Source organism: Candoia aspera, chromosome 9, assembly GCF_035149785.1.
Source record: "Candoia aspera isolate rCanAsp1 chromosome 9, rCanAsp1.hap2, whole genome shotgun sequence".
Lineage (NCBI taxonomy): Eukaryota > Metazoa > Chordata > Lepidosauria > Squamata > Boidae > Candoia > Candoia aspera.
In genome coordinates, this window is record NC_086161.1 from 20161142 (window position 1) to 20188938 (window position 27797).

The 27797-nt window shown below is 43.0% G+C and overlaps 2 protein-coding genes across 2 annotated transcripts in view; both read right to left on the reverse strand.

Moving 5' to 3' along the window:
• The window catches only part of BIN3 (bridging integrator 3), a 531071-nt gene that overhangs the window by 178739 nt on the left and 324535 nt on the right, over nucleotides 1–27797 (reverse strand). The window lies entirely within an intron of this gene.
• PEBP4 (phosphatidylethanolamine binding protein 4) overlaps nucleotides 21746–27797 on the reverse strand; it is a 283660-nt gene continuing 277608 nt past the window's right edge. Inside the window, exon 6 of the mRNA XM_063311111.1 lies at nucleotides 21746–22546. Within this exon, the coding sequence (XP_063167181.1) occupies nucleotides 22455–22546 (92 nt within the window). The 3' untranslated portion in view covers nucleotides 21746–22454. The remainder of the gene's footprint in view (nucleotides 22547–27797) is intronic.

Here is a 27797-nt window from a genome sequence, read left to right on the forward strand (position 1 = left end):
AACAGGGAGCTTGATGGCATTTAGGAAGGTGTCTGCAGGGACATTACTTGCTTTGTGCCTGGATTCATTCTAGCACAGAATATGTTAGCATATGATGTGTTACACCACATGCCACATCTTAAAATAATCCAGCTGTATTTCACCCTAGATACTGGTGCTCCCCCTGGGAGCAATAAGGGTAGAGAAACAGCATTGCACCACATGGCACAGCCTTAATTCTATCTTTGTCCTTCATAGGTAAAGGTAAAGGTTTCCCTTGACATGAAGTCCAGTTGTGTCCGACTCTAGGGGGCGGTGCTCATCTCCGTTTCAAAGCCAAAGAGCCGGCGTTTGTCCGTAGACACTTCCGTGGTCATGTGGCCGGCATGACTACACAGAACGCCGTTACCTGCCCGCCGAAGCGGTACCTATTAATCGATTCACATTTGCACGTTTTCGAACTACTAGGTTGGCAGGAGCTGGGACTAGCAACGGGAGCTCACCCCATCCTGCGGATTCGAACTGCCGACCTTCCGATCGGCAAGCCCAGCAGCTCAGCGGTGACAGCATTTCCACTGCACCCCACCTTCTCCATGGGGCTGTCATAGCCATTGTACCAAAATGAGCTTTAGCAACTCCACTGCCCTCCACATCGCCGTGATTTTTGTAGTAAGTTAGCATGTAGTACTGTACTGCTAACTTCCAAAGCCACCTCCATGCTTTGAACTCAGACCTCTTGGCAAGAACATGCTTATCGCTTTCCTGGTAGTTTGCTGGATAGGGAAGAAGAGGGGAAGAAATACAGAGAAGGGATGATAAGAGAAAGAAAGAGAAGAGGAGGCGCTGGCAAGACAGTGGTCTTGACCTTGTCTTATTCTGGTTCAGCACTCTACTTGGATGAAGCCCTCAATAGATTACAGGTAGTCCTTGACTTATGGCCATTTGTTTAGTGACCATTCAAAGATATTACAGTGCTGGGAAAAGTGACTTATGGCTGGTCCTTGCACTTACAACTGTTGCGGTGTCCCTGTGCTCACATGATCAAAATTTGGGTGCTTGGCAACTGGCATGTATTTATTGTGGTTGCAGCATCCCGGCGTCACATGATCGCCATTTGCGACCTTCCCAGCCGACTTCCGACAAGCAAAATCAATGGGGGAAGCTAGATTCGCTTAATGACCATGGCAAAAAGATCGTAAAATCGGGTGCAGTCACATGATGCCTCACTTAACAACTGCATCACTTAGTGACCGACGTGCTGGTCCCACTTGTGATCGTAAGTCGAGGACTACCTGTATTCCCCAGGGAAAGCAGGCACCAATGATGAGTGCTACATATCATTGCCTGTCACATGTGTTGCTCTGCAGAAGCGCTTATGGGGGCAGGTCAGCCAAACAGCAGCAACATGCCACCGAGTGTCACAAATGGCCCCTCCAGGGAATCAGGTTATTTTCTGGTTCTTTTGCTGCCCAGACAGAAGCAGCACGTCTACCTGTGTATCGCTCCCCGCCCATTGGAGGGATGGTTTCCTGAGGGCTGTCTCCAAGCCAACACTTGAAGAAGGGGCCCGAGAGAGGATTTGCAAATTGCTCTGCCGTGGAAGCCCCACTGGGTTCATCTTTACCTCTGTGAGAGATTGTGGGGAGGCTGGGAAAGGGACGGATGCAAAACCAGACACTCACAAGGCAGAGGGTAAGTTAGATGATAGCTTATCTCCTACACCACAACTTAGCCCTAATCTGAGAAGCAGCATTCCAAATCCTTCAGAGACTCCACCTTAATGAACTCACTCTAAATGGAAATTCCTTTTGCAGCTCCCAAGATTCTGTATTTACCCCAAACCGGCGTTAAAGAGTCCTTCCTGAAGCTGTGTAGTACTTACTTCCGTGATCTTGCCCAGCTGGGTGGGGCTCAACAAAGTCCTAGTAGCTGTGGCACAAAGATATTTATATTTATATTATTTTTTATTTATTAAACAAGTTTATATGGCTGCCCGACTCACACAATGCCTCGCTATTTTAACCATTCTAAAGGATGCATCCCCATGAGATCACCTTTGTCTCATTTACAGTCTGCCCCAGGAGAGTCTAAATTTCAGCAGCTGCCGTGATGAAGAACATGCCCTCTATAGAGAAACTGGGTTCAAACCCTATTAAAACTTCATTTCACCCTATCCCAGGTAATGGATCACTTGGCCACCTCTTTGAGGCAGATTAGTTAGTCTCCATCTGTCCTGTTTTTGTAACCATTAGACTGACTGTGCGAGAAATAACTTTCCTATGTACATGTTGGTGATTATATGATCAGAGGCTGGGAACTGCTCAATTCCCACTGGCCACATGAGAATGCTGTAGAAATCCCCTTTCTCCTCTGATCACTGCCCTCCATGGCCATTTTAGCATGGGCTGGCAGAGAGACTGGACACCTGGTTTCTGCAGAAGGATTTGCCAGTATAATGCCTGATCCACACTTTAAAAGCACTATTCAGGCAATACGGGGGCTTCTGAAATCCACAGAATGTTTACTTAGCTGGGAAGGAGACCAGGATTCTGCCCATTGTGTGATGCTGGCTTTGTCCCAAAGGAAGCATTGCAAGTTTTCCACTAGTTCTGCAGACAACAGGTTTCACGTGATTGCACCTTCTACTGTTGTTATTACTTTGGAGGGGCACCCTTTTGTATAGAGTCCCTCTGGAGGGAGGAGATGGGCGGTGACAAATTTGACAAATAAATAAATATTGCATCGGCTACAGTACTGCCACCTGTTGCCATTCTCTGCCAGCAGTGCCATTCCCATGCAGCATTTATCTATCACTCCCTAACTCAGACAGTGGGGAAAGGAGGGGTGGTGTTGAGTGAAAAGGAGAAGAGCTCTCTCACCTGTCAGACAGGCAGGGGTTTTGGACATGTTTATAGTGCTCTTCCAGAGGTCTGCTAGACCCATGTTCAGAAATAGCTTGAGTAACAGGTCACTGACATGAAGCAGTTCTGTGCCAATTATCTGTTACCCAGGCAACAGGAAGCTAAACCTTCCATACCACACACCCAACTTCACTAACATATTCCTGAGCAAAGGTTTCCTGGCCACAGTTGCCACCTATTCCTTGAACAGAAGCTGTGTGTCCAGAAAAAAACCAAATTGTGCACTACTTCTGCCTGTGGATGTGCACCTCCATCAAGGTAAAGTTGGTAAATCTTTGGAATCAAATGGTTTATAAACCCACAGCCACTTGGTCTTGCTAGAATTGAGCTTCAGCCTGTTCCTCCCCATCCAGACCCTCAAAGACTCCAAACACTGAGACAACATTTTGACTGCACTGTTGGTTGAACTGGGGTTGAGATATACAACTGGGTGTCATCAGTGTACTGACAGTGCCATGTTGTCAAACCTCATCCAGTGGCTTAGATGTTAAATAGGAGAGGTAAGAGAGTCAACCCCTGAGGGATCCTACAAACCAATTGGAACAGAGTCCCCCTCTTTGCGGGGAGATGGGTGGTAATAGAAATTTGAATAATAAATAAATAAATAAACTTATCATGAAGGAGGAGAACCACTAAAGCACTGTGCCCCCTCTTCCAATTGCTGTAGTCAGTCCACAAGGACTGATGGTACTGAATACTGCTGAGAGCTCAAGAAGAACCTGGACAGTTATACCACTTCAATCCTGGCTCCACCAGAGATCATCCACAAGTGCAATCAGTGCCATCTCTGTGCTGTGCCAAGGCCTGAATCCAGGCTGGAAACTTCTCACTTCTTCAAGGGCCCTCTGAAACTGCAACCGGACTGCTTTTCCAACTATCTTCTGTAACAGGGAAGGTTAGGGGCTGGTTGGAAGTCTGGGTCCACTGATGGTTTCTTGGGCAAGAGGCACATCAACATCTCCTTCAGACTAGGCAGAACCACTCCCTCACTCAAAGGATGATTTCACCATTGCATGGATCCAACCTTCTGGAAGGCCTTGACCAACCTGGAGGGCATGGATCTAACATGCAGGTGACCAGGTTTACACTCCCAAGAACCATGTCCACTTGCAAAAGAATCACTGGTTTAAACTCTTCCTAGGTAATAGATCGAGACCCAGCTTCAGTCAAGTCAACTGGATCTGCCATGCCAGCTCTGAGCAGTTCCAAGCACCCCCAGTGAATGTTTGTGAGGCAGGCCTCCTCTGTGTTGCTTCGGCTGTTGCAATCTGTAAAGCGCAGGCTGCGAGTCAGGGAGTTTGATGGTATGACAGCATCTCTAATCACAATGCATGGGAAATGGGCAACAAAACAGTTTGGAGGAGGAATCCAGCATATGATTGAGAATTGCAGAGCTACTGGAATTTATGTCTGCTTGCAATGAGCTGGCAGAAGATTGCAGGCTCCTTGGGGAGAGCCGCCGGGACACTTTCAGGGGCAGGGGCAGAGTCCTCTCCCCAGCTTGGTGTGCGATTGGACCCTTAAGAGGGATTTCTCCCCCTGCCTCGAAAGTTATATGCATTCAGAAAGATGCTGATGAGTACTTTCCAGTGTTTCTTTGGTTCCCAGAGGAAGCTCCTGAACATCTGGAACAGCAGAAGTGGGTCCACTTGCTTAATTGTGCTCCTAAAGCATCCCCCACCCCTTTGTGTTACTCTGAGATTCCCAGTGGTGCCCCCTCCGCCAGGTTGCACGAGGACAGGCATGCGAGTGAGAACCTTCTCAGGTAAGTCACCTTCCAGGCCGTCACGCACAGATGGGATTAGCAGAGGGAGATGCCGAACTTGCCTAAACAGCCTCAAACACTTTCTTCAGATTTTCATGATAGCAATTATTTCAATAATTGTTAAAATAGATAATTATTAGTCTACTGATTTAGACATCCCGTTTGCACAGGCTCCTCTGAACTCAAACCAGTTTTCGAATGAAATGCCTCCAAGGAAGGGCCTTTAACTACAGGACAAACACACCTAACACTTTCTTCCCTTCCTGTATACTTTTTTTTGGGGGGGGGGGGAAAGCAACAACTGCTAATATAACATGATTTTATTCTCTAGTGTGATCTTTATTTTAAAAAAATCACACAGAAAAGTGAAAATGTGGATGACCAGGGGCAAGCAGGAGAGATGAATGGGACCTCCCTACGTGGCCCGGCACTTCCCCTGAATCCTTGCTGGACCTCTGCAGGTTCACCTGAGAAATTTAGTTCCGGCTCAGCCATAGAACCTGTAAAGTTGCAGTGAGTCTGCTTTTTCATTTGAAGCACCAGAGCTCCATCAAGTTATCTCTAAACTTGATTTTTCCTCAGCCGTGGTGGCCTCATGGTGAGATGCTACCATTTCATTGCTCACCGTTCTTTTAAGCTGTGAGCAGAGGATGGCTTTCCTGTCATAGCAACCATGGTGGGTTTTTTTCCCCCAAATCACCAGACAACTAAACACAGCATGGAAGAGGGGTAAGACCCTGGCTTGGTGCTGTTTGGATGCTGTCCTACTGGTTGGCTGGAAGGAAGTTAGCTTGCCTTTTTCAGGCTGGCAGTGATAAAGATGATGATGGAGCAGTTTGAAACTCCTGGGAAGATTTGGGGGATGGCTGGGTGAAAATGACTGAAGTTCTGGTCACTAGCTTGACCAACAAGTTCAAGGAATGATCTTGCCAATTCAATGGTCTTATCATTAGCCAATGTCTGTGCGACAGATGCTGTGGGCACTTATGAAATAAGGGACCATATCTTTCCTATGAGGAGATATCTAAGATTCACGTAAATCTCCCATTTGACATGTAAAGTTATGCAGCATTATTACTGAATTCTGTACAGTATACTGTATTACTGCTGAAAATGAGCCTTACTGAGGCTTGGTACCGTGCTTTTAAAAGAATATCAGCAACATCTATTTCATCAGGTTAGGGAGGGATACCTGAGAAATTCTCTCTTTCCAAATTCTTATTCACCTCTCAGATTAATTTATCTATCAGATTTCACACTTGTCTGAATGTTTTGATATAGTTATCTGCAGATAAAATGTATATTAGAGGAAGTCCTAATTTATTCTTACAAGTGCAGTTAAGTGCACATCTTGAAAGGATATTAAAAAAAAAACCCGATAGTACAAAAGCAAAATGAAAACAGGTAATAGAATACAGATTTTTATCCAGACAAATCAAGTGAGTTCTGCATCAAACACCAACCCCCCAAACAAAAGTCAACAAAATAAAACACTCGCATAACCTGAATTCTGCAACTATTTAAGCTGGGCCAGGATTTCTCTTTTACTTCCGGCAACTCCATTAGGTTGCATAATTCATTCAGATTTTGCTACTGATGGGGGGAAGCAAGCAGCCACAGGGAGCAGAGATCCTCAATCCCTAAGCACTTTCTGGCATCTACGTCTCCAGCAGACATTCTTTACCCATTTTCAAGCACTCAGCCATATGGGCAGAAACTTGCACTTGAAAACAAACAACAAAGAAGGTCTCAGTTTCTCAAGAAACCGAACGGTCTGCCCAGCATTATGCCCCATGCCTTTTCTGGTGGCTTGGTGGCATATGGAGACGCCTGCCCACCCGGCATGGCTTAGCTGAAGCATTTGCATCTATTTTACTACATGGAATATTTTGTCCAACACGTGCATTAGGCAGAGTGCACTGTTCCCAGTTTTGCCTTCTTGCTTATGGCAATCTGGCCTCTATTGGAATCTGCCCATGGAGAATGTTACTTTGGGACGTGGATTAGACCAGATGGCAATTCAGCACCATAGGAGTCTTGCAGTCTTTACAGTCATTTTCACAGATTCTGTGAAATCTGCTGCCTGGAATTAGAAACATGGGCAGTTCTTCTTGAAAGCGTATTGGAAAATAAAGTAGGAAGTCTACCTCTTAACTATATATAGTTACATGATTGTCAGTGGGATGCTGTCCTCATTATGCGTCTTGTCAGCCACCAGAAAGGTCTCCATTACAGACTGGGTGTACAGTGCATAAGGGCATAGGGCATAAATAAGTGTAGTTGTTTGTACGCTACAGCAAAACAGAGTTTGTAGGTGGCCCGTTTCCCTATTTGCAGGTTTCCTGCCTGACCATTCCTCCTGTTCCTGGGATTTTTTTTTCATACAACCAGACAGATGCATACAAAGTGAATTAAGGAATTTTATGGAGGGGGAGGAGACTGCAAATAATTATTTTTCTATCCCTTTTGCACGGGGTGGGGATGACGGATGTGCAGCAGCATGGGATGGGACTGGGATTTCTGCTTGTGGTGCTCAGAGTTTTAAGGCTGGCAGGTTTGAAAAGGATCATGGATGGTTTCCAGACTGTTTTGGAGAGAACGGGAAGTAGAAATGATGACCACATTGAAGGGCCCAGAGACAATGTTGGAGAAGAGAAGTAACACCAGCAATGACTGTGTCCTTCTCCCACAGCAAGAAGCAGCACTCCTGAGCAGAGCCCTGAAGACAGTGCTTGCCAGCCAGCTGCTTTCTGGAGTCACTTCCTTGTTCTGATGCAGGCAAGAGGAAGTTGATTTAGTTTTCCTTTCCTTTCAAATGAGGGTGATGTGGTATACATATCATTCCACAGGAGCTCAGATGTGAAATCAGGAAAGGGCTGCACTGCCGTGGGTGAAAAGCAAAGACCCCCGGCTTACAGTGTGGCCCGAAGGCCTCCAATGCAGCAGCTAAGCTGATCAAGGATTGCATGGGACACCCCCTGCAACCATGCTTGAGACCTTGAGTTCTGCAGAAGGAAGGAAGGATAGAAATCTGAAGTATAAACATGGAGGAATAACTGTCCTTCCTCTGGAGGTTCCCACTATTCTGGAGCCTCATGTTTTTAAATGGTCAGCTAACAGAGGAGGAAAAAAATATTTTGGTGCAGGGGTGGCTACAGGTAGAATTCAAATCACTAGAAACAAGTAGCTCCAGGTTATGGCGCTAACTGTTGAATGAATGATCAGTGTGTAATGATTGTCAGGGGAGGATAATGCTGGTGAGGTCTGGATTTGTTAGTGAGTAACATGACAGCCTCCGAGTTATGAAACCATGACTCAGAAGGGTTGGCCAGTTCATCCAGATATGCTATCACAATGTGTAAGCGACATCTGAAGGAAATTTGATCTCATAATGTGTGTTACGCTCATTGATGTTATCAGGCTGGTAAAGGGAAGGGAGCAGAGTGATATTTATTTGTTAGATTTATATCCTGTCTTTTCCCAAGGAGCTCAAAGCAGCTCACAGAGCATTTCCTTCTCAATGTTCTCCCTCAGAACTCTGACTATGGGAGAAAGATTGGGCTAAGAGATAGTAATTAGCCAAAGGGCTCATCCTCACCACCACCCCCAACCATGGCACAGATGCCTCCCATTTATATGGTACGTCCTCAGGTCGCTGCTTTCGTCTAATCTCCAACCCACAACTGAAGCAGCTTAGAATTATCTTTAGCTGCTCTTGCTGCAAAGCAGCATTTTCCTTCTTCTTCAAACACGTTTCTGCTGTGGACATGATCTAGGATGCTTCACTGGTGATGTGGTCCCTGATGTGGTCAGAGGTTGGGATCTGCCCAGTTGGCCACTCTTGGCTGTTGTGGACACACCCTTTCCCTCCAGTCACTGAGCACTGCTCTCCGGGACCAGTTTGGCTTGGGGTACAGGACTAACCAGGCACTTGGTTTCCACAGAGGCACCTCCATTGTAATGCCCAACTGGTCCTTTCCAAAGCACTTGTCAGGTCTTACACATTTCCTAAATTTGGGTTTAGTGCTTTCTTGAAAGAGCAGAAAAGGTGTTTCATCGAAACTGCTGCTACACAGAAGGTCGATTTAAACCAGGAGAGAGGACCAGAGTGTGCTAGCTGTGTCTTGGTGCTGTTGCCAGTCAGCGCTTGAATGTATTGTCAGGCAAGGAGTTTTGCATGGTCATAATTTTTATTATTTTTATACTTTAGTGAGAGGAGTCTTACTCCTGTTCTCTCCAAAACATATACCATATGTAAAAGAAAGTAATTGGTGGTTGGTTTTCCTGTTGGCAGGTGATATTTGGTGGGAGGAGAAATTAAGCTGGGGGAACCCACCAATCACTTTCCTTATGCTGTCCACATTAAAAGGCTAAAGACAACATCACTCACTGACCTCATCATAGAGCTCATCATTGGAATAACATAATTTATACCAGCCATACTTTTATGTTGGATCAAGGCCTGCTAGACTGCACGCAAACACCATTGTCTAATTATGTCACTTGGTTAGGCTCTATAGATAAGGGTTGACCTGTACCTGGGCCTCAGATGTAGTTCAATATCTTAACTTCCACGAACTGCCTCCCCCATTCTCCCTCTCCTCCCTCTCCTCCCTTCCTTCCTCCCTCCCTTCCTTCCTTCCTTCCTTCCTTCCTTCCTTCCTTCCTCTCTCTCTTTCTTTCTCATCAATCTATCTATGTATGTCATTAATTGCATTATATATTTTGCAGCCAATCTCTGAATAAATATAATATAAACCAGAGCTGTTTTGGGGTCTCAAGAGTTGTAGAAAAATATGAAGCCAAAGGGGCTAATCCAAGGCATTTCACTACAACAAGGATTTTCAAGCTCTTCAAGTCAAGATGCAAAGTATTTCACGCTGATCAAGTTATTTTGCTGGTGGGATGAAAAAGCGTGATGTAAAGAAGATTGCCAGAGTGAAGTGTGTGAGGAAGGAAGATGCAGCTCATGTATTTAGGTGTTGGTGCTAAGAGTAGGCTGGCTCCTCTATTCCCTCCTGAAATGTGAACAGGGCAACAAACGAGAACCTACAGATAGAGCTGCTTCCATCTCACTTCGCGTATTCCACAGCGACCTGTGTTTTTCTGTGAATTCATAAATCTGCAAGCCACTGCATGCATGCAGTTTCCCAATATGTAATTTGTTTCCTTAATTATTTAAAATATTTTTAGTGTTTTTCAGGGTTATGTCATCACAAAGCAGTGCACAGAGAAGAACTTGGTCACAATCAACTGTAGCAGTGGTGCCGATAGAATTGCAAAGTTGGTTTGAGTGTGCAAGTCAACCTCAAATTCAGCTGAAGAGTTATAAACTGAAAGTCATTTGCTTTTTGCCTACCCATTTGTAGAAAAAGGCCTGGGTAGGTGCCCATTGATAGAAAAGCTCACACTGCTAGAACTGACTCTAAGAAGGCCCTATCATTTGTGTTCATCAAACTCCTGGTGGGGAATTAGTAAGAATCCGTGACATAACAGGCAGGATTATAAAGGAAGAGACAATGTTCATCATCTTGTTTTAAACTACTTGGGATTTAAAGGTTCAGGTCATCACCCTGAACTGGGACTGGGAGCTGCAGTGGATTATGCTTTCTGATTTCCTAGCCCCTATTCAACACAGAAGCCGCTGCGTTTTGCATTAATCAGACCCTGTGAACCATCTTTAGAAGCAGCTCCAGGTAATACATATTGAAGTAGTCTGTGGAGTCCGAAGGAAAACTGTGTATGGGTTATTGAGGCTAGTCCAACTGACCTAGATGAACGCAGTGACAATTTACATGCTAAAAGTCAGTCAGTGTGACGTAATGGTGCTGGACTAGGAGGAGGGAGACCCATGTCTAGTTCAGGGATGGTGAACCTTTTGGGCTCGGCGTGTCCAAAACTTTGGAAAATGCCTAACTTGACTCTGCTAGCATCTCTCTCTCTCTCTCTCACACACACACACACACACCCCACACCCGAACAAAAAAGAAACAATTCTTTACATATTCATTTATTAAAAAAATACAATCCAATTTTGGGTGGCCAAAAGAGCAGAGGTGGGGGGAGATAGATGGTGGTGGGGGTTTGCAGGGCCTTTTGTTCATTCAGTTTCTTGGGTAACTCAAACAGGGAGCATAATTGTTGTCAGGTGTTGGTGAATGCTGGTGTGTCACCCGAAACGTCATGGTGTGTCACCTCTGACATGCGTGCCATAGGTTTGCCATCACTGTTCTAGTTCATACTCAGCTATAGTATAGGAGGAGAGAGTACCATGTACACCACCTTGAGCTCCTCTACAAAAGGCAGGATAGAAATCAAATGAATGAATGAATGAATGAATGAATGAATGAATGAATGAATGAATGAATGAATGAATTACACAGAGTAAAAAGAGGCATTATTCAATATGATCTTCTGGTATGAAACACTGAACTTGATCTACTGCAGTACTCTGCCTCTTAATCTCAGGCCTCACAAATCAGAGCAGAATAATACCATGCAACATTTAATACTACAGAAAAACCCAAAGGATCTAAAGACTTGTTTTTCTAAAATCCAGTTCTTTCATTTTTTTTTAACCAGAAAAAAAAAGTATGTTTACTGTTTGCATGATGGTGATGCAAGCAACCAGGCAGTTGGAAGTACTGACTGAAGGTTTCACCATTCCAGGAATTGAATATGCATGGAGAAAATCTTTTATGAAGAAACCCTCATGCAGATCTTGCACATTTCTGGGCTGGATCAGCCAAAGTCTGAAGCACAAACTGGGAGACCTGACCCATCCATTACAGTAACAATGTGCAAAAATCATCCATTCTTCCTGCCAGAAACAAATGACTTTTGCCCCACTATGACAAACACTATGACAAACAGGAGAAAGAGACGTAAATTTGAACTTTGGATCTGCCATATATATGGTTTAAGTCTTACAATTTGCAGTTGCTGATTTCCTTTGTAGTAATGGCCTTTCTAGTATCTCTTATAAAACGATCTTATCAAGAGCTGGGTCCTTGAATCTCTGCCTACAAGCCTTTTAGTTCTAGTATCATCCATCCATCCATCCATCCATCCATCCAATCTTATGCCGCTCAACCTGCAATGACTGGTTTAGGTGAAGCCTGATGACATGAATCCAGTGATGGCAGATGAGGAAGTCTTCTTTGGTGCCATAGCAAAGCATGGATTTCTGGCAACATTTTAAGTTGCATTTCAAAAGTAATGGGCATTGGAGGTGAAGCAGTTCTACTTGGCCATTTAGAAAACTTTCTGGCACTGGGCAGAGGAACTAGCTTGATCCAAGTAGCCTAAGTGACAATATTTTAGGGGTGCTGACAGTTATAAATTCAAAACTGATATTCAAAAAGATGTAGAGAGAAACTTTCCAAAGTGTACTAAGTTTGGAAACTATATGACAATAGGAATTTTTGTAAGGAGATTATATAACGGACATATTTTTGTGTCTAAAAACACTAAATATTTTATCTCTGGAGACTTTTCAAGCTAGGGAGCAGGGCAAAAACTTTGGAGAACATGCAGGTGAAGGATGAAAGCTTCTCTGGCAAACTGCTCTCATTTGTAAAACTATCCCTAATGGCAAGAAATTGAGTGACAAGGATGAATGCAGTCCAGCATATAATGAAGTATGTAGTTAGTGAACCTATGGAAAATGATAGACTTAGCCATGTGCTGTATCTTGCCTTTTAGACCCAGGTAGAACTGATTATGGCACCAAAGAAGACTTCCTTATCTGCCATCACTGGATTCATGTCATCAGGCTTCACCTAAACCAGTCATTGGGGGTCGAGCAGCATAAGATTGGATGGATGGATGATACTAGAACTAAAAGGCTTGTAGGCAGAGATTCAAGGACCCAGCTCTTGATAAGATCATTTTGTAAGAGATACTAGAAAGGCCATTACTACAAAGGAAATCACCAACTGCAAATTGTAAGACTTAACAAATACTCTCTTCTAACAACCTAAGAGACAGCTTTATACATGGACTTCACCAGATGGACAACACCGAAATCAGATTGACTACATCCTTTGCAGCCAAAGGTGGCGGACATCTGTACAGTCGATAAAAACAAGACCTGGAGCTGACTGTAGTTCAGATCACGAACTTCTTATTGCACAATTTAGGATCAGGCTAAAGAGATTAGGGAAGACCCACAGATCAGCTAGATATGAGCTCACTAATATCCCTAAGGAATATGCAGTGGAGGTGAAGAATAGATTTAAGGGACTGGACTTAGTAGATAGGGTCCTGGAAGAACTATGGACAGAAGTTTGTAACATTGTTCAGGAGGCAGCAACAAAATACATCCCAAAGAAAGAGAAAACCAAGAAGGCAAAGTGGCTGTCTGCTGAGACACTAGAAGTAGCCCAAGAAAGAAGGAAAGCAAAAGGCAATAGTGATAGGGGGAGATATGCCCAATTAAATGCAAAATTCCAGAAGTCAGCCAGAAGAGATAAGGAATTATTTTTAAACAAGCAATGTGCGGAAGTGGAAGAAGACAATGGAATAGGAAGGACAAGAGCCCTCTTCCAGAAAATTAGAAACATCAGAGGTAAATTCCAGGCAAAAATGGGTATGATCAAAAACAAAGATGGCAAGGACCTAACAGAAGAAGAAGAGATCAAGAAAAGGTGGCAAGAATATACGGAAGACCTGTATAGGAAGGATAACAATATCGGGGATAGCTTTGATGGTGTGGTCAGTGAGCTAGAGCCAGACATCCTGAAGAGTGAGGTTGAATGGGCCTTAAGAAGCATTGCTAACAACAAGGCAGTAGGAGACGATGGCATCCCAGCTGAACTGTTCAAAATCTTGCAAGATGATGCTGTCAAGGTAATGCATGCTACATGCCAGCAAATTTGGGAAACACAAGAATGGCCATCAGATTGGAAAAAATCAACTTATATCCCCATACCAAAAAAGGGAAACACTAAAGAATATTCATACTATTGAACAGTGGCACTCATTTCACATGCCAGTAAGGTAATGCTCAAGATCCTGCAAGGTAGACTTCAGCAATCCATGGAGCGAGAATTGCCAGATGCACAAGCTGGGTTTAGAAAAGGCAGAGGAACTAGGGACCAAATTGCCAATATCCGCTGGATAGTGGAAAAAGCCAGGGAGTTTCAGAAAAACATCTATTTCTGTTTTATTGGCTATTCTAAAGCCTTTGACTGTGTGGACCAGAACAAATTGTGCCAAGTTCTTAGCAGTATGGGGATACCAAGTCATCTTGTCTGCCTCCTGAAGACTCTGTATAACGACCAAGTAGCAACAGTAAGAACAGACCACGGAACAACAGACTGGTTTAAGATTGGGTAAGGAGTATAGCAGGGCTGTATCCTCTCACCCTACCTATTCAACTTGTACGCAGAACACATCATGCGACATGCTGGGCTTGAGGAATCCAAGGCTGGGGTTAAAATTGCTGGAAGAAACATTAACAATCTCAGGTATGCAGATGATACCACTTTGATGGCTGAAAGCGAAGAGGAACTGAGGAGCCTTATGATGAAGGTGAAAGAAGAAAGTGCAAAAGCTGGCTTGCAGCTAAACCTCAAAAAAAACCAAGATTATGGCAACCAGCTTGATTGATAACTGGCAAATAGAGGGAGAAAATGTAGAAGCAGTGAAAGACTTTGTATTTCTAGGTGCAAAGATTACTGCAGATGCTGACTGCAGTCAGGAAATCAGAAGACGCTTGATCCTTGGGAGAAGAGCAATGACAAATCTCGATAAAATAGTTAAGAGCAGAGACATCACACTGACAACAAAGGTCCGCATAGTTAAAGCAATGGTATTCCCAGTAGTAACATATGGCTGGCGAGAGCTGGACCATAAGGAAGGCTGAGAGAAGGAAGATCGATGCTTTTGAACTGTGGTGTTGGAGGAAAATTCTGAGGGTGCCTTGGACTGCAAGAAGATCAAACCAGTTCATACTCCAGGCAATAAAGCCAGACTGCTCACTTGCGGGAATGATATTAAAGGCAAAACTGAAGTACTTTGGCCACATAATGAGAAGACAGGACACCCTGGAGAAGATGCTGATGCTAGGGAGAGTGGAAGGCAAAAGGAAGAAGGGCTGACCAAGGGCAAGATGGATGGATGATATTCTAGAGGTGACGGACTTGTCCCTGGGGGAGCTGGGGGTGTTGACGACCGACAGGAAGCTCTGGCGTGGGCTGGTCCATGAAGTCACAAAGAGTCGGAAGCGACTGAATGAATAAACAACAACAACAAGAACAGATTAGAAATAATACTCTGTTTTGCAAATGTTGTTGAACTGCAAATACCTTCATTTCTCATACCTGACCATGCTGGTTAGGGATGATACTAATTAGGTGCTTCAGTAGTAACTGGATATGTTGTCCATTTGTGTCTGGAGAAACTTGGAGATCTGAACTTCAGACAGAAATTGTTAGGATTTCAGAGTTAATAAGGTTTCTATTGATCTTGGTGATTTCCATGCCTGAGTCTACCAACAATTAGCAGTATAGTAATTTTGAGAGATTTTACATTGCTGTATAGATGTAACACATGGTCACAGATGAATATTTTACTGTCAAAACTCTGCCGAGTAAATACTGTTGTTGCTTAGTACAAAATCAGAGAACAAATGATAAATGGGTTTGCTTAGCTTCTACAACTCAAAATAAACTTGTTCCAAAACTTGACACTGTCTGGGAAACTTCTTTAAAAATTGGGTTTCTAAGTAATTTGTTCCAACTTCACTGATAATGTGTTCCTAACTTGGTTTACAGTATACTATTCTTTTCTCATGCTATGGCAAAAACAAAACAAAACAAAACCACCCCAAAAAACTGTAATGGAAACTCAGACTAACTGATACCAATAGTACTTCAACTGGATGCTAAAAATTGTAACTATATAAAGAGAGAAGTAAATATTCTGGAAGGAATATATTTAAATCTATTTCAGTGCTGACCTGTTCCATTACAACACTGCTGAAAACTTGTGTTAAAGTCTAGTCTCTTCCTCCAGGACGTGACGTATTTCCTTTCCATCACAGACTGATTTAGAAACAAAACTTTCTACATTTAGCCACAGAGAATGTTAGCTTCTCTTTTTTCCCTCCTTTGCAGCAAATGAAAGCACAGAAGAGAACTGGGCTGGCCAATGACTGCATCCTTCTCTCTCACTGATTTTAATGTGCATTAAGTAACAAAACCCATAATTAATATTTTCCACACAATGCAATTCTTGCAAACACTGAAGTGACAGTTTGCGGTTATGATCAAGTCAGTGTTTCTACTATGCAACATATATGAAGAAAATCCATACGCATTTTGTAAAGTGAAGCATTAATGGGAATTGGATAAATTAATGAAGAACAGGTTTATCAAGGGCTATTATTCTTGAAGACTCAATGTTATCTCCAGGTCAGCATGTTTCCTAATACCAGTTGCAAGGGGACAACCATCAAAGAGGAATATGTCTGTCTCCTGTTTTTGAATACCTCAGAGACATCTTGTTGGCCATTGTGAGAAACAAAATGCTGGGCTCTGATGGGCCTTAGCCTGATCCAGAAGAGCTGTTCTTATGCTCATCCAAGAGATCAGCATACTTAGGAGAATAAAGGTAAAGGTAAAGGTTTCCCTTGACATTAAGTCCAGTCGTGTCTGACTCTAGGGGGGCGGTGCTCATCTCCATTTCAAAGCCGAAGAGCCGGCGTTTGTCCATAGACAAGTTTGTCCATAGACATGTGGCCTGCATGACTGAACGGAACGCCGTTACCTGCCCGCCGAAGGGGTACCTATTAATCGACTCACATTTGCACGTTTTCGAACTGCTAGGTTGGCAGGAGCTGGGACTAGCAACGGGAGCTCACCCCGTCATGCGGATTCAAACCGCCGACCTTCCGATTGGCAAGCTCAGCAGCTCAGCGGTTTAACCCACAGCTCCACTTACTTAGGGGAATACTAAAAGAAATACTTCAACACAAATGCATCCCTCCCCCTCCCGTATTCAGTGACATCTGAGCATGTTTGGTGATCACCAAAGGTTTCATCTGGAAAAATAGAAATCAAGCAGAGAAAGGTAGTGATGATTTGCTCAAGTTCTTCAGGAAGCTTGTAGAATTTTGGAAAACTGAAGGTGTTCTACATTTTGTTGTGAGTCCAAATTTTTGAGCATAGTATTATCAATCTGGGTTAAGTTGGTCATGGTGGCAAAAAAGATGTGAGGAAGTTCACTGTTCTTCCAAACCACAAATCAGCCAAGGTTCTCCTCTTAGGATGGGGCTTAAAAAACCATTTCTACCAAGCATACATTCATTCCCACTTCAAAAGGAAATAGTCTATTACAACTTTTTTTTGGTCTAAACTGCTCTGTCATACTGCATTTGGTCTTACCCTAACCCTGTAAGTTGCAATTATTCCTGTTCTGGTTGAGAGATGTGAGCAAAGAGGAAGGAGGGAGATGGCTTCTGCAGATTCAAGTCATTTGGTTTCTTCCCCTTTAGCCTCAAGAGGAGAAATGATTATTAGTAACATCAGACGGTCTTCCACCTCAGCCTAGCTGTCTTTTCTTTCTAATTGTCAAGGAAGCTCAGGAATTCTTCAGTGATTGCCTTATTCCCCTCTATTTGACTTCCATTGGAAGAATCTTTCCTTGCTAGCAGTGTTTAGTGGAACACAACCCTTGGCTGGTGTCACAAAGAGCTGTTGGCATAATCATATACCGCATTGTTCTGATTCTCTTAGTTAACCTCTGTGTTTTGTGTCTAACAGGTATTTGTGGTATGGAAAATAGCAGACAAAGGTGCACAGACCATTGTCTTGAATGGGACAGGACAGTGTACCAAGGGTTGGGTAAAATGGGGGTATCTAGGCAGATCTGGAGTCCCTGTAAATAATGAAGGCAAAATGTCTCAAAGCTTTTGTCAAGCTATTGTGCACCAAAGATCGATCATTCATTCATTCATTCATTCATTCATTCATTCATTCATTCATTCATTCATTCATTTAAGGAACATGTTTATGCTGCTTACTTGTTTGATTCTAGGCAGCTTACAAAAACGACAATAAAGTACTTTTCCAAGCGCTATAGGTTTCCACTATTGACACAGTCTCTTGTAATGTCATCTAGCCATTACTGAGATGAAGAAGCCTATTCTCATTATGGCTGGATCATTCTACAAGTTGCTATATGTAAGTTACTAGTGAGGATCCTGCCAACATGCTGTCCATCCAGTGCAAAATAATGCTGGCATAGAAAGTTGCCAATCCTTATCCTATCTTGGTTGTGTCTGTTCTGAGTCAGAATCAAATGGCATCTTGTCTTGTGAGAGCACCACTCCTTGTAAGATTTTTTTTCCTTCTTCCTTTTGGCTTTATTGCCATACCTTCTCAACTTGCGAAACCCAATGGAGAAAACATCCACCAAGCAGGAATGAAGAGAGCCTGACTTTGGGACTCTGCCTGGATTTCTCTGGTTTGACTGGCTCTTCCCATGTGGGTATCTCCCCACCCTCAGCAAAACTGCGCTGCTCTCCTCTAATTTCTTGAAAGCCTGGAAAGACGTTGTTAAGTCAGAAGGTGTCAAAGTTAAGGGGGCAGGAGATGTCAGGTATGAAAGGAACTCAGGAAACATCGTAGTAAGGGAGAGGGCAAGTGCTGGGAGAATAATGCCTGGCATAGAGGTGGGCTGAATGGCCAGAGGAAGGGAGCAGTTTGCACCTTCCAAAATGTACCTCTGATATCACACACAGCCTCCAAGATAATGGCTGACACAGCATTACAGATCTACTCCTTGAAGCTTGCATTGAGATAGCACTGTCTTAGGGGGAAAATATTATTTTCTCACTATTTTAAACTGGTGCATCTAAAGATGTCTTAAGCCTGTTTCACTCATGGGCTGGAAATGAGATGAAGGCAATGTTGGTGACCAAGGGGAAGGATTTTCAAAACCAGTTGCAGTTGTAAGCAATGTCAACCTCCCTTCTCTGATTTTATCACAGAAGACTGGCTTTACTATGAACAACAGTTCCTCAGCCCTGACATTGTCAAATCACTTTCTACAGTGGAATAATAAATTCAAGATCAAAGTAGGCTGTGACTACAGAGCTCCCAGTTTCAGCTCTATCAAGTCATGTGATATGCTACCACACATAACCTCCCTCATCTATGCAGGCTTCACTAGTAAACTCACTCAGGCTTAAAACTATATGATGAATCTACAACTAATTGATTTGTTTTAATTTTAATTCAGAACATTTTAGTTCTCATATGAAAAATGAAATAATACAAATAATGCATAATATAAGTAGCAAGGATTAACAAGCAGAATATTTGATGGGCTGCATGACTGAAACACGCACCACTTAAGGGGAAGCCTTTGAACATGATTCTGGAACTGCAGAAGGTTCGGAATATGCTAGCTAGACTGCTGATGAGGCAAATCCACCATTGGAAGACAACACCACTATTAAAGTCACTGCACCAGTAGGCTTTCTGATCCAGTGCTGGTGCTGGTCATCACGTACAGTACAAAGCTCTGTTCAGCATAGCATGGGGTTACATCAGGCACCAGGACTGCATCTGTCCATCCAAGAATCCTTCCCCAGATGAGGTTAGGGGGAGATGGATCAGTGCTAGACTTTGCTGATAAGGCCTTGTACTCCGGAGCTCATTGTCCCCAGAGGGTCATGCAGCCTCCCTTACTCTCTCTTGGTATTTTGTAAAGCCATCAAAACAACCCTGTTCAGCTGGGCTTTTAACCCACGTTGATTGTTTAGTAGCAATCATGTTGGGGTGGTTATTAATTTTATGCCTTTTTCTTTATGTTTTACTCTGCTGTACACCACTCAATACCTGCAGATTGGGATGGGTTGCAAGCACTGTAAAATAAATACATAAAATCTAATTTATTTATTTACAGCATTGAAGGAATTTTTATGCCTGCCCCATGCACAAATTGCAACTCAAGGCAGCATAGGATTACAAACACAGCCAATAAAGATAAAAATCCCAGAAAAAGACAAAATGAAGACATGCTGATGACAACACATCAGGAAGTTTACCTGAGAGTAAGCCTAACTGAATTATATGCGACTTCTCCCAAGCAAGGAAACATAAAGTTACAACCCAAAAATTGCAAATAAGCCACGAAAAGAATTATCCATTAACAAAATAGTCTGATAGTGTCTTTTCCAAACATGGTATGTGATGAAAACTCAAGATTTGTTCTTTGAAGATTAATGACACCTGCCAAATCTGAACTTGGCTTGGACATTTAGTTCTTCTGTACATTTTCTCAAGGAATAGTTTAATTGCTTGATGCCTCCTGGTGGACTTCAGATACCACAACACTGCCCTCTCCTGTCCCCACTTCTGGTCTTTCTGGGTGAGGCCACACCAAAATGTGAGTCAATACTCCTAATACCATTTGAGAGTTGTAGTGTTTCTACATAAAGCCCTGCCACCCAACTCGAATCTCAACTGGAACTCCACTGACGGTCCAGGCCTGGCTATAAAATATACACAAGTGTGGTTTCCCTAGCATTATCCCCTCTCTTATATTTCAGTTAAAAGCAAAAACTTTGGTGATAATTTCCTAGAGAGGTAAACATCCGACTCTCTCTGCTCCTTTTCTCCTGAAAGTAAACATGCTGACCACAAGGAATTAAAGGCAGAGAGGAAAGGATGACTACAATCTGATGACGGGATGTCAACAAAGTGTGACCTTTCATTTCTACTGGCTCCTTGGCCTTAATCTGAAACGCCAATTACACCCTGTGCAAATGATAAATATAAAAAAGGAGAGGACCCACTTTAGCTGACTCCCATGACATGCTAAATTGTCATTTCCTCTTGCTTCTAATTTTAACTCACCGAGTAAGTAGAGTTATGTGTTTTGGACATTCTTCCTCTTTGCTTGTGGTAAGTTACACCCCTAACGCAAGCTTCCTCTCTTTTTTAAACTTTTTTCTTCAGCCTCACTGAGAAGAATATAATTGGCTCTTAGGAAGCTTACCTCACACTGGAAATGGAACTGTGATAGACACTCATGTGATTTATGAATAGAATGGGTCAAAAATATATGAAATTAGTTTATAGCATTGTTCCTTTTTCTCATAATGCATCTTAAAATTTTGGTGAAGCCACGTGGTTGATATCAGGGTGAGATTTCACTGGAGCTGAAAGATGATTTGCATCAGTTGTTCTCACTGAGGGAAGTGAGACCTTTCCAGACTGACATTTACTTTTCCCGAAGTAGAAGCACTCTAGGATGTCCTTGAATACAAATGGGTTGTTTGGGAAGGAATCAAGCAGCTACTGTATGTGTGGTTGGGTCCACACATACAGTAGCTGCTTTCCTACATTTAATGAAAAAAAAGGCAGAAATCATGTTTAGCCCCCCCGCCCCTTCCTCCCTTAGGTACTCTCTGGAGAAACAAACTGCAGCTTTGCAGATGCACTATTCTTTTTAGAATTAAAAGAAAGAGAAAAAGCAAAGGTGCTAATTTCATTGCCAGGCGATGGGTTGGGAGACTAAGGATGGAAAGAAAGAACACAAGTGAAAGACCTGGGGGGGAGACAACTGGGGTGATGGTGGAGCCCCCAGTGGTGTTAGTGCAGGCATAAGCATCTTACTCAGAGGTTTCCTCCTCTACGGTAATGCCACTGACTAGGAACCATACAAATGTGAAAAATAAAGTCAATTTTGGAAGCTTCTATAATCAAAGTAATTTGGTTATTTCAAGTATGGAAATTACGTTATTTAGAATAACTTATATTCCAAATCAGTGTCTAAGTGCCGTAACAGAGTAAATGAGGGTATTAATAATGCTTTAAAGTTGTTTCCAACTCTCCACATTTCCAGTGTTGAAGTTGTCTTTTGTTGATTGATCCATTCGTTTTGTATGCTATCCTGAAAGCTCTGTGGAATCATAGAGAAGGACAGAAGTCCCTCAAAGAAAAAAAATATTGATACCAGAAAAAAATATTACAGTATAATACAAATCCCATGCCAGGTCCAATTTCAGTGAGATTCTATTTCCCAACTGTGCAGGAAAAAAAAAACAACCCTGAGAAAGCAAGGGTGAAATGCTATTTTTTTTTAATTGAATGCCGCAATACATAGCAGATATTATTTAAAAGGTGAAACATGCATGTGTACAAACAAAGAATATGTAGGCTGAGAAGAGAGATCATGAATGGAAGCGCTATAAGAGAGTGTAATAAGGTAACCCGATGTCAATGGAATACCTAAAACGTGTGGCTGCTGGTCATGACCAGGCTATGGACCTTTCAGTAGTAAAAAACACCTTGGAGAGAATATTCCCACAGATGTATTAATTTTTTTTAAATCATAGCTGGATATAATTTTAACAGAAGACACATACTCAAGAAATCTGAGCTGGTGGGGGGCAATGGTTATGTGTATAAAGGACAATTATAGGTTGGTTACTATATTGTCACTTTGCTTCCAGGCTCACATGAGAAGAATTTGGAATACATATTTAAGGCCATGCAAGTTCTACAGTGAACCCACTGCATTTTCTGTGATATGTGCTGTAGAATCCTAGGAATGACTATACAATTCTATGAATGCCAGTTGAGAAGCATTATGAATCCTAAAATAAAATCATAGCCAGCTCTATAAAGCCCACCGATCTGGCAAAAATCCAGCCCATGCTTGTTGAGTGAAGAGAAAGATTTGCTTTGATTCAGAGCGCTCTTCTGCTCCACAAGGAAGAATGCAAGCTAAATCATTCAGAGCAAAAGGGAACATTGCTGGTGCTTCTATTGCTAGTCACGGTAATGCTTAGTGATAAACTGGGTTGAAGCCACAGGTGTTCCAAGCTGAAACCGATCCACAAAGTTGTTTATGTTCCAGGAACCTGGAAAGGAAAGAGAAAGGTCTAAAATCCTAGCTCTTAGAATTGATATGGCCGGTGATGCAGTTACTCAGTGGGGAAATTAGGGGAACCTTTCCTGTGTGTGCTGTTTATTTGCTGGTAGACTCTTCCATATGTGGAGCTTGGTTGAAAAGAAACATACACTGGAAAGGAGGCAGACAAACTGTATGGCGATAAGCTATAAATGAGACAACATTTTGGCTCCTTCTAACCACATGCATACAGTACCTTTATCTCGAAAATCAGAACTCTCTTCTTCTCCGAATGGGTATGAATCTGAAGGCCACTGGGTCTTTTTGAGAGGGCGTACCAGCCTCAAAACGCATGTTATACACCAAACTCTAATGCTCTAAGATACTGAATCCACAGGAGGAAAAAATATCTGCACGAAACATCTTCTGATGACAAAATATCTTTACTATCCAGCCAAGGATAACCAGAAGAATCATGCATGCTTAACAGGGCAAATAATCTGGAATGCTGTTTGTTACAGCCAAGAAGGTTTTATTATTTGTTGCCATTAATTCCATTTCCACTTAGATAGGTGTGTAGTATGTTTCAACATACATATCCTTGAACTGTGCATGCCAGTCTTTCTGGTCTGACACTATAGAGCTTCACACTTTGGCCTAGGCCTTGGTTACATCAGGCCAAACAGAATTATGAGGAGGAAAGCAAAGTCATCCTCACTGGATTATTTAAACTATGGGCTTTGACTAATTGTCATTCACTCTGCTTTTAGGATGTAAGAGATAAGGGTAGTTCTATGAATGAGATATGGATTGATTATGTGCCATTAAGTCGCTATTTTCTCCATGACGAATGAATGAGGTAACAGTATATGAAAAAGAATTCTCAGCATTCTTGCCCAATAATCATCCAAGGATACTTGTATACTGCATATATATCTAGGAATTCTTACAATAAGCCAGATCTATATAGCGTTCATAGTTGCTGGGAGTCAGGTGGCATATACATTTAATAAATTCTTCCTCCTCCTCCTCCTCCTCCTCCTCCTCCTCCTCCTCCTCCTCATCATCATCATCATCATCATCATCATCATCATCATGTTACTGTATTTTAATTATCTATAAACTCTCCTGATAATGTTTTACTTGAAGCATGAAATAAAACAGATGCAACTGGCTGTTGTTTGAACCAGGGATAATAAACTCCATGGACGTGTCTGCTTGCCAATACTAACATGGCAAATGAGAACTTCCCAGTGCCCAGAAAACGAAGGTGGAATAAACATCAATTCTAAGCCATCAAAATCCCAGGATCCATCCAATATTGCAAGATCAAACTGAAGGACAGACACATTTAATTTTATCCTATTTTAAATCCCACTTTACTTTGATACCACTTTTGAAGAAAAGTTTCTTGTAGTTTTCCATAGTCCATTTCAAGCAGTTCAGGAAATCCCTATCCACTCACAGCACTATGTTGGTGGGGAGAATCAGAGAGCTTTTAGGGACTTCTCCTTTCAGCAGCCATCGATCTCATGTGATTAAACTCTTGATGCTCACTACTTCTTATTGTTCCAAAGTCTATCTGATGATGTTTAGCTCCTCCCTTTTGAGACTTCTTCTCTGTGCTCGTGTGCAAGCTTCCTTACATCTCTTTCCTTATAGTTCTAAAGCCCAGGTGAGCCCACACATCCATGTGCATCCAGTCACTTTTACAGCAGTGTTTTTCTGCTGATTTCAAACTGCTGTTTTTCGGCTGGCTATGAGAAAAGAGGACACCTTTTTAAAAAGTAATCGCACTGCAAACTTTGGGTGCTATGACCTGAGAACCATGGAGAAGAACTGAATTTACAGTACTAAGAAACAAGAAGTGGATGAGTTTCATACCTCTTAACCAGCACAGGAAGTGTTTGCTACATGCTGTGAAGAATTTACAGCATCGTTGCCCTAGTGGTGGCATGTGTCCACATGTGTTTCTAAGGCAAAACTAAATGGAACGGGGGCACTGTCATGAGTGCCGTTGAGCTGAAGTCATCAGCGCAATGGCACACATGACAATAGCAAGGAAACAGGAGAAGGGGCTCAAGATAAGTAGCCATCAACTCACAACGACTAACGGCCAACAAACAATAACTAAACGGATCACGGAGCACACCCAAGCCATCAGCGCCAATACAACGGAGATCGCCCAGCTGACAGCAATCACCGGATGAATAGAAAACCCGATGATGGGCGATCCCGGAACGCCAGCGGGGCCTCACAACCCCTCACCCACCGGCAGGGCAACGTATTGGACAAAGGGGGGTGACGTGACCGCGAGTGAGGGGGCGCTGACCGGCGCGGGGTATTTAAACCCCGCACCGGCGCGCTCCTGTCACTCTCAGCTTTTTTCTTCCGACGCTGTAACTGCGCTGTGAATAAACCAGAGCCTGATCCATCGAACCAGTGTCTGAGCATTATTCAGAGGCAGGCAGCGCATGACAGGCACCGACAGTGACTTCAGGCACTTTCCTTCCAGTCCAGCTCTGATACGATAAGATGCAAGAGTTATTCTCCTTACTTCTTCAGAGAATTGTACCTTCTGAGCTTGACATGCTAGCCATCCGTATCAAGGCAGGAATATGTTGGAGGTTATTTTTACTGTGGCTATGTTTTCATTCTGACTGTGTACTGTGTCGTTGGCTGTTTGTGAGAAGGTAAGCAGAGCGTGAAGGATCACACCAAAGTACATTTAGGACAACAGCTGTCCCAAACTTGCTGCCCTCTTATGCTTCCTGGGAGTTCTGGAAGGTGTCATGTGACCTAACAAGAGGACACCAGTAAGGTTGGAATACAGATTTCTATTTCCCATAGGGTGTGAACAGAGGCTTCTGGGTAATCCAAGAGCAGTGCCTAGAAAGCAATGCCGTCCTCCTGCAATTGGTTTTCAGCGTGCCCTGTTTACAGCTTCTTAACTTGGGGTTTATGAACGGCCATTATAATTTGTGGCCATTTACAGTTTTATCGTCCAATAGTCTATCCAACCCAGGACTGGCCTAACCTGAAGCGAATGGGAAAGCCATAACCCCTCCCTTTTCTCACACAGAAGTCACCTGAACTCTAAGTTGAATGTGGAAAGCAAATGTTCGCTTCCTTAACCAGGATGATTTGAACGACGCCAGCAATATTTCTGTTGGCGTGGTGTCTCCTTTCGAACAACTGATGTAATACTGATATTTACTGGTTTCATGGGATTTTTCAGATGAAAGCACTCTACCAATCGTGGGGCGAAATGAGCTCCTTGTTGATCAGACAGTGTTGCGCCCAAGAAGCTAGATCTGTGAGCAATTCTAATGCATCCCTGTGCCAGTGGATGGGGAGTGCTGTGTCAGGGCAATGAATGAGGCTTCGGAAACAGCAACAGGTTGCTGTCTTGTGCTGTCGTGTGTCTGAAGCTGTGCTCTGTATTTACTGGAGGGGGTTCTTGATTAGCCCTGTTTTCCAGCTTTCAGTAGCGTTATTTATTTATTTATTTATTTAAATTCATTATGGCCGCCCACTCCAATAGACTCCGGGTGGCTTACAGTATCGAAATGCACAATTAAAGTAGTTAAAAACATGAAACAAGTGTGACAGCCCACACTAAAAACAGCCACAGCAATGAAAAACTTGACAGGGGCTCCACAGACACACTAATCCCAGGCTTGCTGGCATGACTAAGCGAATGTAGAATTGCCAGCACATCCATATTAAAACTCAGAAAAGCAATGGAGGTTTGCCATTATGGTGAAGAGATTAACACAGGAATGTTAGCTATGTCTTTCTTTTGTTTTGGTGAGGAGGGGGAAGGAAGCATGTTTTGATATGGATCTGAGTGGGCAACACGAGGGAGTCGGTTACAGGCTGGAAAGCAAACACTGGTTGGTGACAATTCTCTGGCCTCAGCTATTAGCCAAAAAGAACAAGCATTGATTGGCTGTCCATTCTTTGTGAGCTCTAGACTTGGAAACAGAAATATGTCCATACTCTTAGTGTCCTAAATAGAACTGAAAATAGTCAAAGCCTTGCTCAATCTCAGATGTATTTCACAGAATTCTTTTTGTTACAGAAGTAATAAACAAAGAATAAGTTGATTCAGCGCTATAATTTTCCTGGGTCCATTAACTAACATCACATGGGATCCCTCCTACAAATATACCAAAATGCCTATCTCAGGAATCTGATGCAAAACAAATTTAATTCTACATTTTCTACATATAATGGCTCATGCTGGAGGTCTCCTCTCCTCACCACCCCCGATGCCCACCCCCTCATATTGTTTCTGTTTAATATAATGTGTAGCTGAAGAACTTTACAAAGCTTACTATGTATTCTGTAGCTTCTTGCTTAGTCCTCAAAAAGGTGTTACCTCATCTAAGACACTATATGGTAGAGCAGGGTTTCTCAACCTTGGCAACTTGAAGACATGTGGACTTCAACTCCCAGAATTCCCCAGCCAGCATTCCTAAGTCCACACATCTTCAAGTTGTCAAGTTGAGAAACACTGTGCTAGAGGTTAGTGGTGTGATTCCTCCACCCTCTGGCTCTTTCTGTTTCTCTGTTGGAAGATAGAGCTGAGCCTGCCAGTGGCTTCTCCCAGGCTTCCTAATCTAGCCTGCTGTCTCAGACCTAGTGACAATGGGACAGAACCTGCCACCAAAGCAACACAAATGTTCTGGGAGTGAAAGGAATTTGACACAACTGTGACACAGGATTAAGATGGAAATGGGGGATTAGTTTGGTAGGAACTGATGGATTGCTAGGGCTCCACCTGGACTCACCCATACTGCCTTGTAATGCTGCAATTGTCATTTGGCTGGGGAGGCTACCTGCTTTATCTAAATTCAAATCTTAGTGTTTAATAAACATCACAAACTGACCCTGCAGCTCTTGCAAAAGAATTAGCAAACTGCAGTTGCTTCATCAACTGCCTCCAAGGCAATAGATCCATTGGAGAACAAGGAGTGATGCAGCTGAGTTAAAGGAAGAACCAGATGAGGAGCAGGCTCATACATGCTTGCAGGCCTTGGGTGAGTCAACAGTCTTCAAGAGTGAAGAAGCTGAGGTTTTACATGCTGCAGTTTCACTACGGTAAAGGAGAGCAGAGCCCCTGCTCTACAACAAGTTATGCTTCCTGACCCCTGTATGCCCAAAGTGGAATCTGTGTAAACCATAAGGAAGTGCAGTCATGGAACCTGAGAGGCTGCTTTGATTGGGAGTGTACATGTTATGCAATGCCAGGTCAT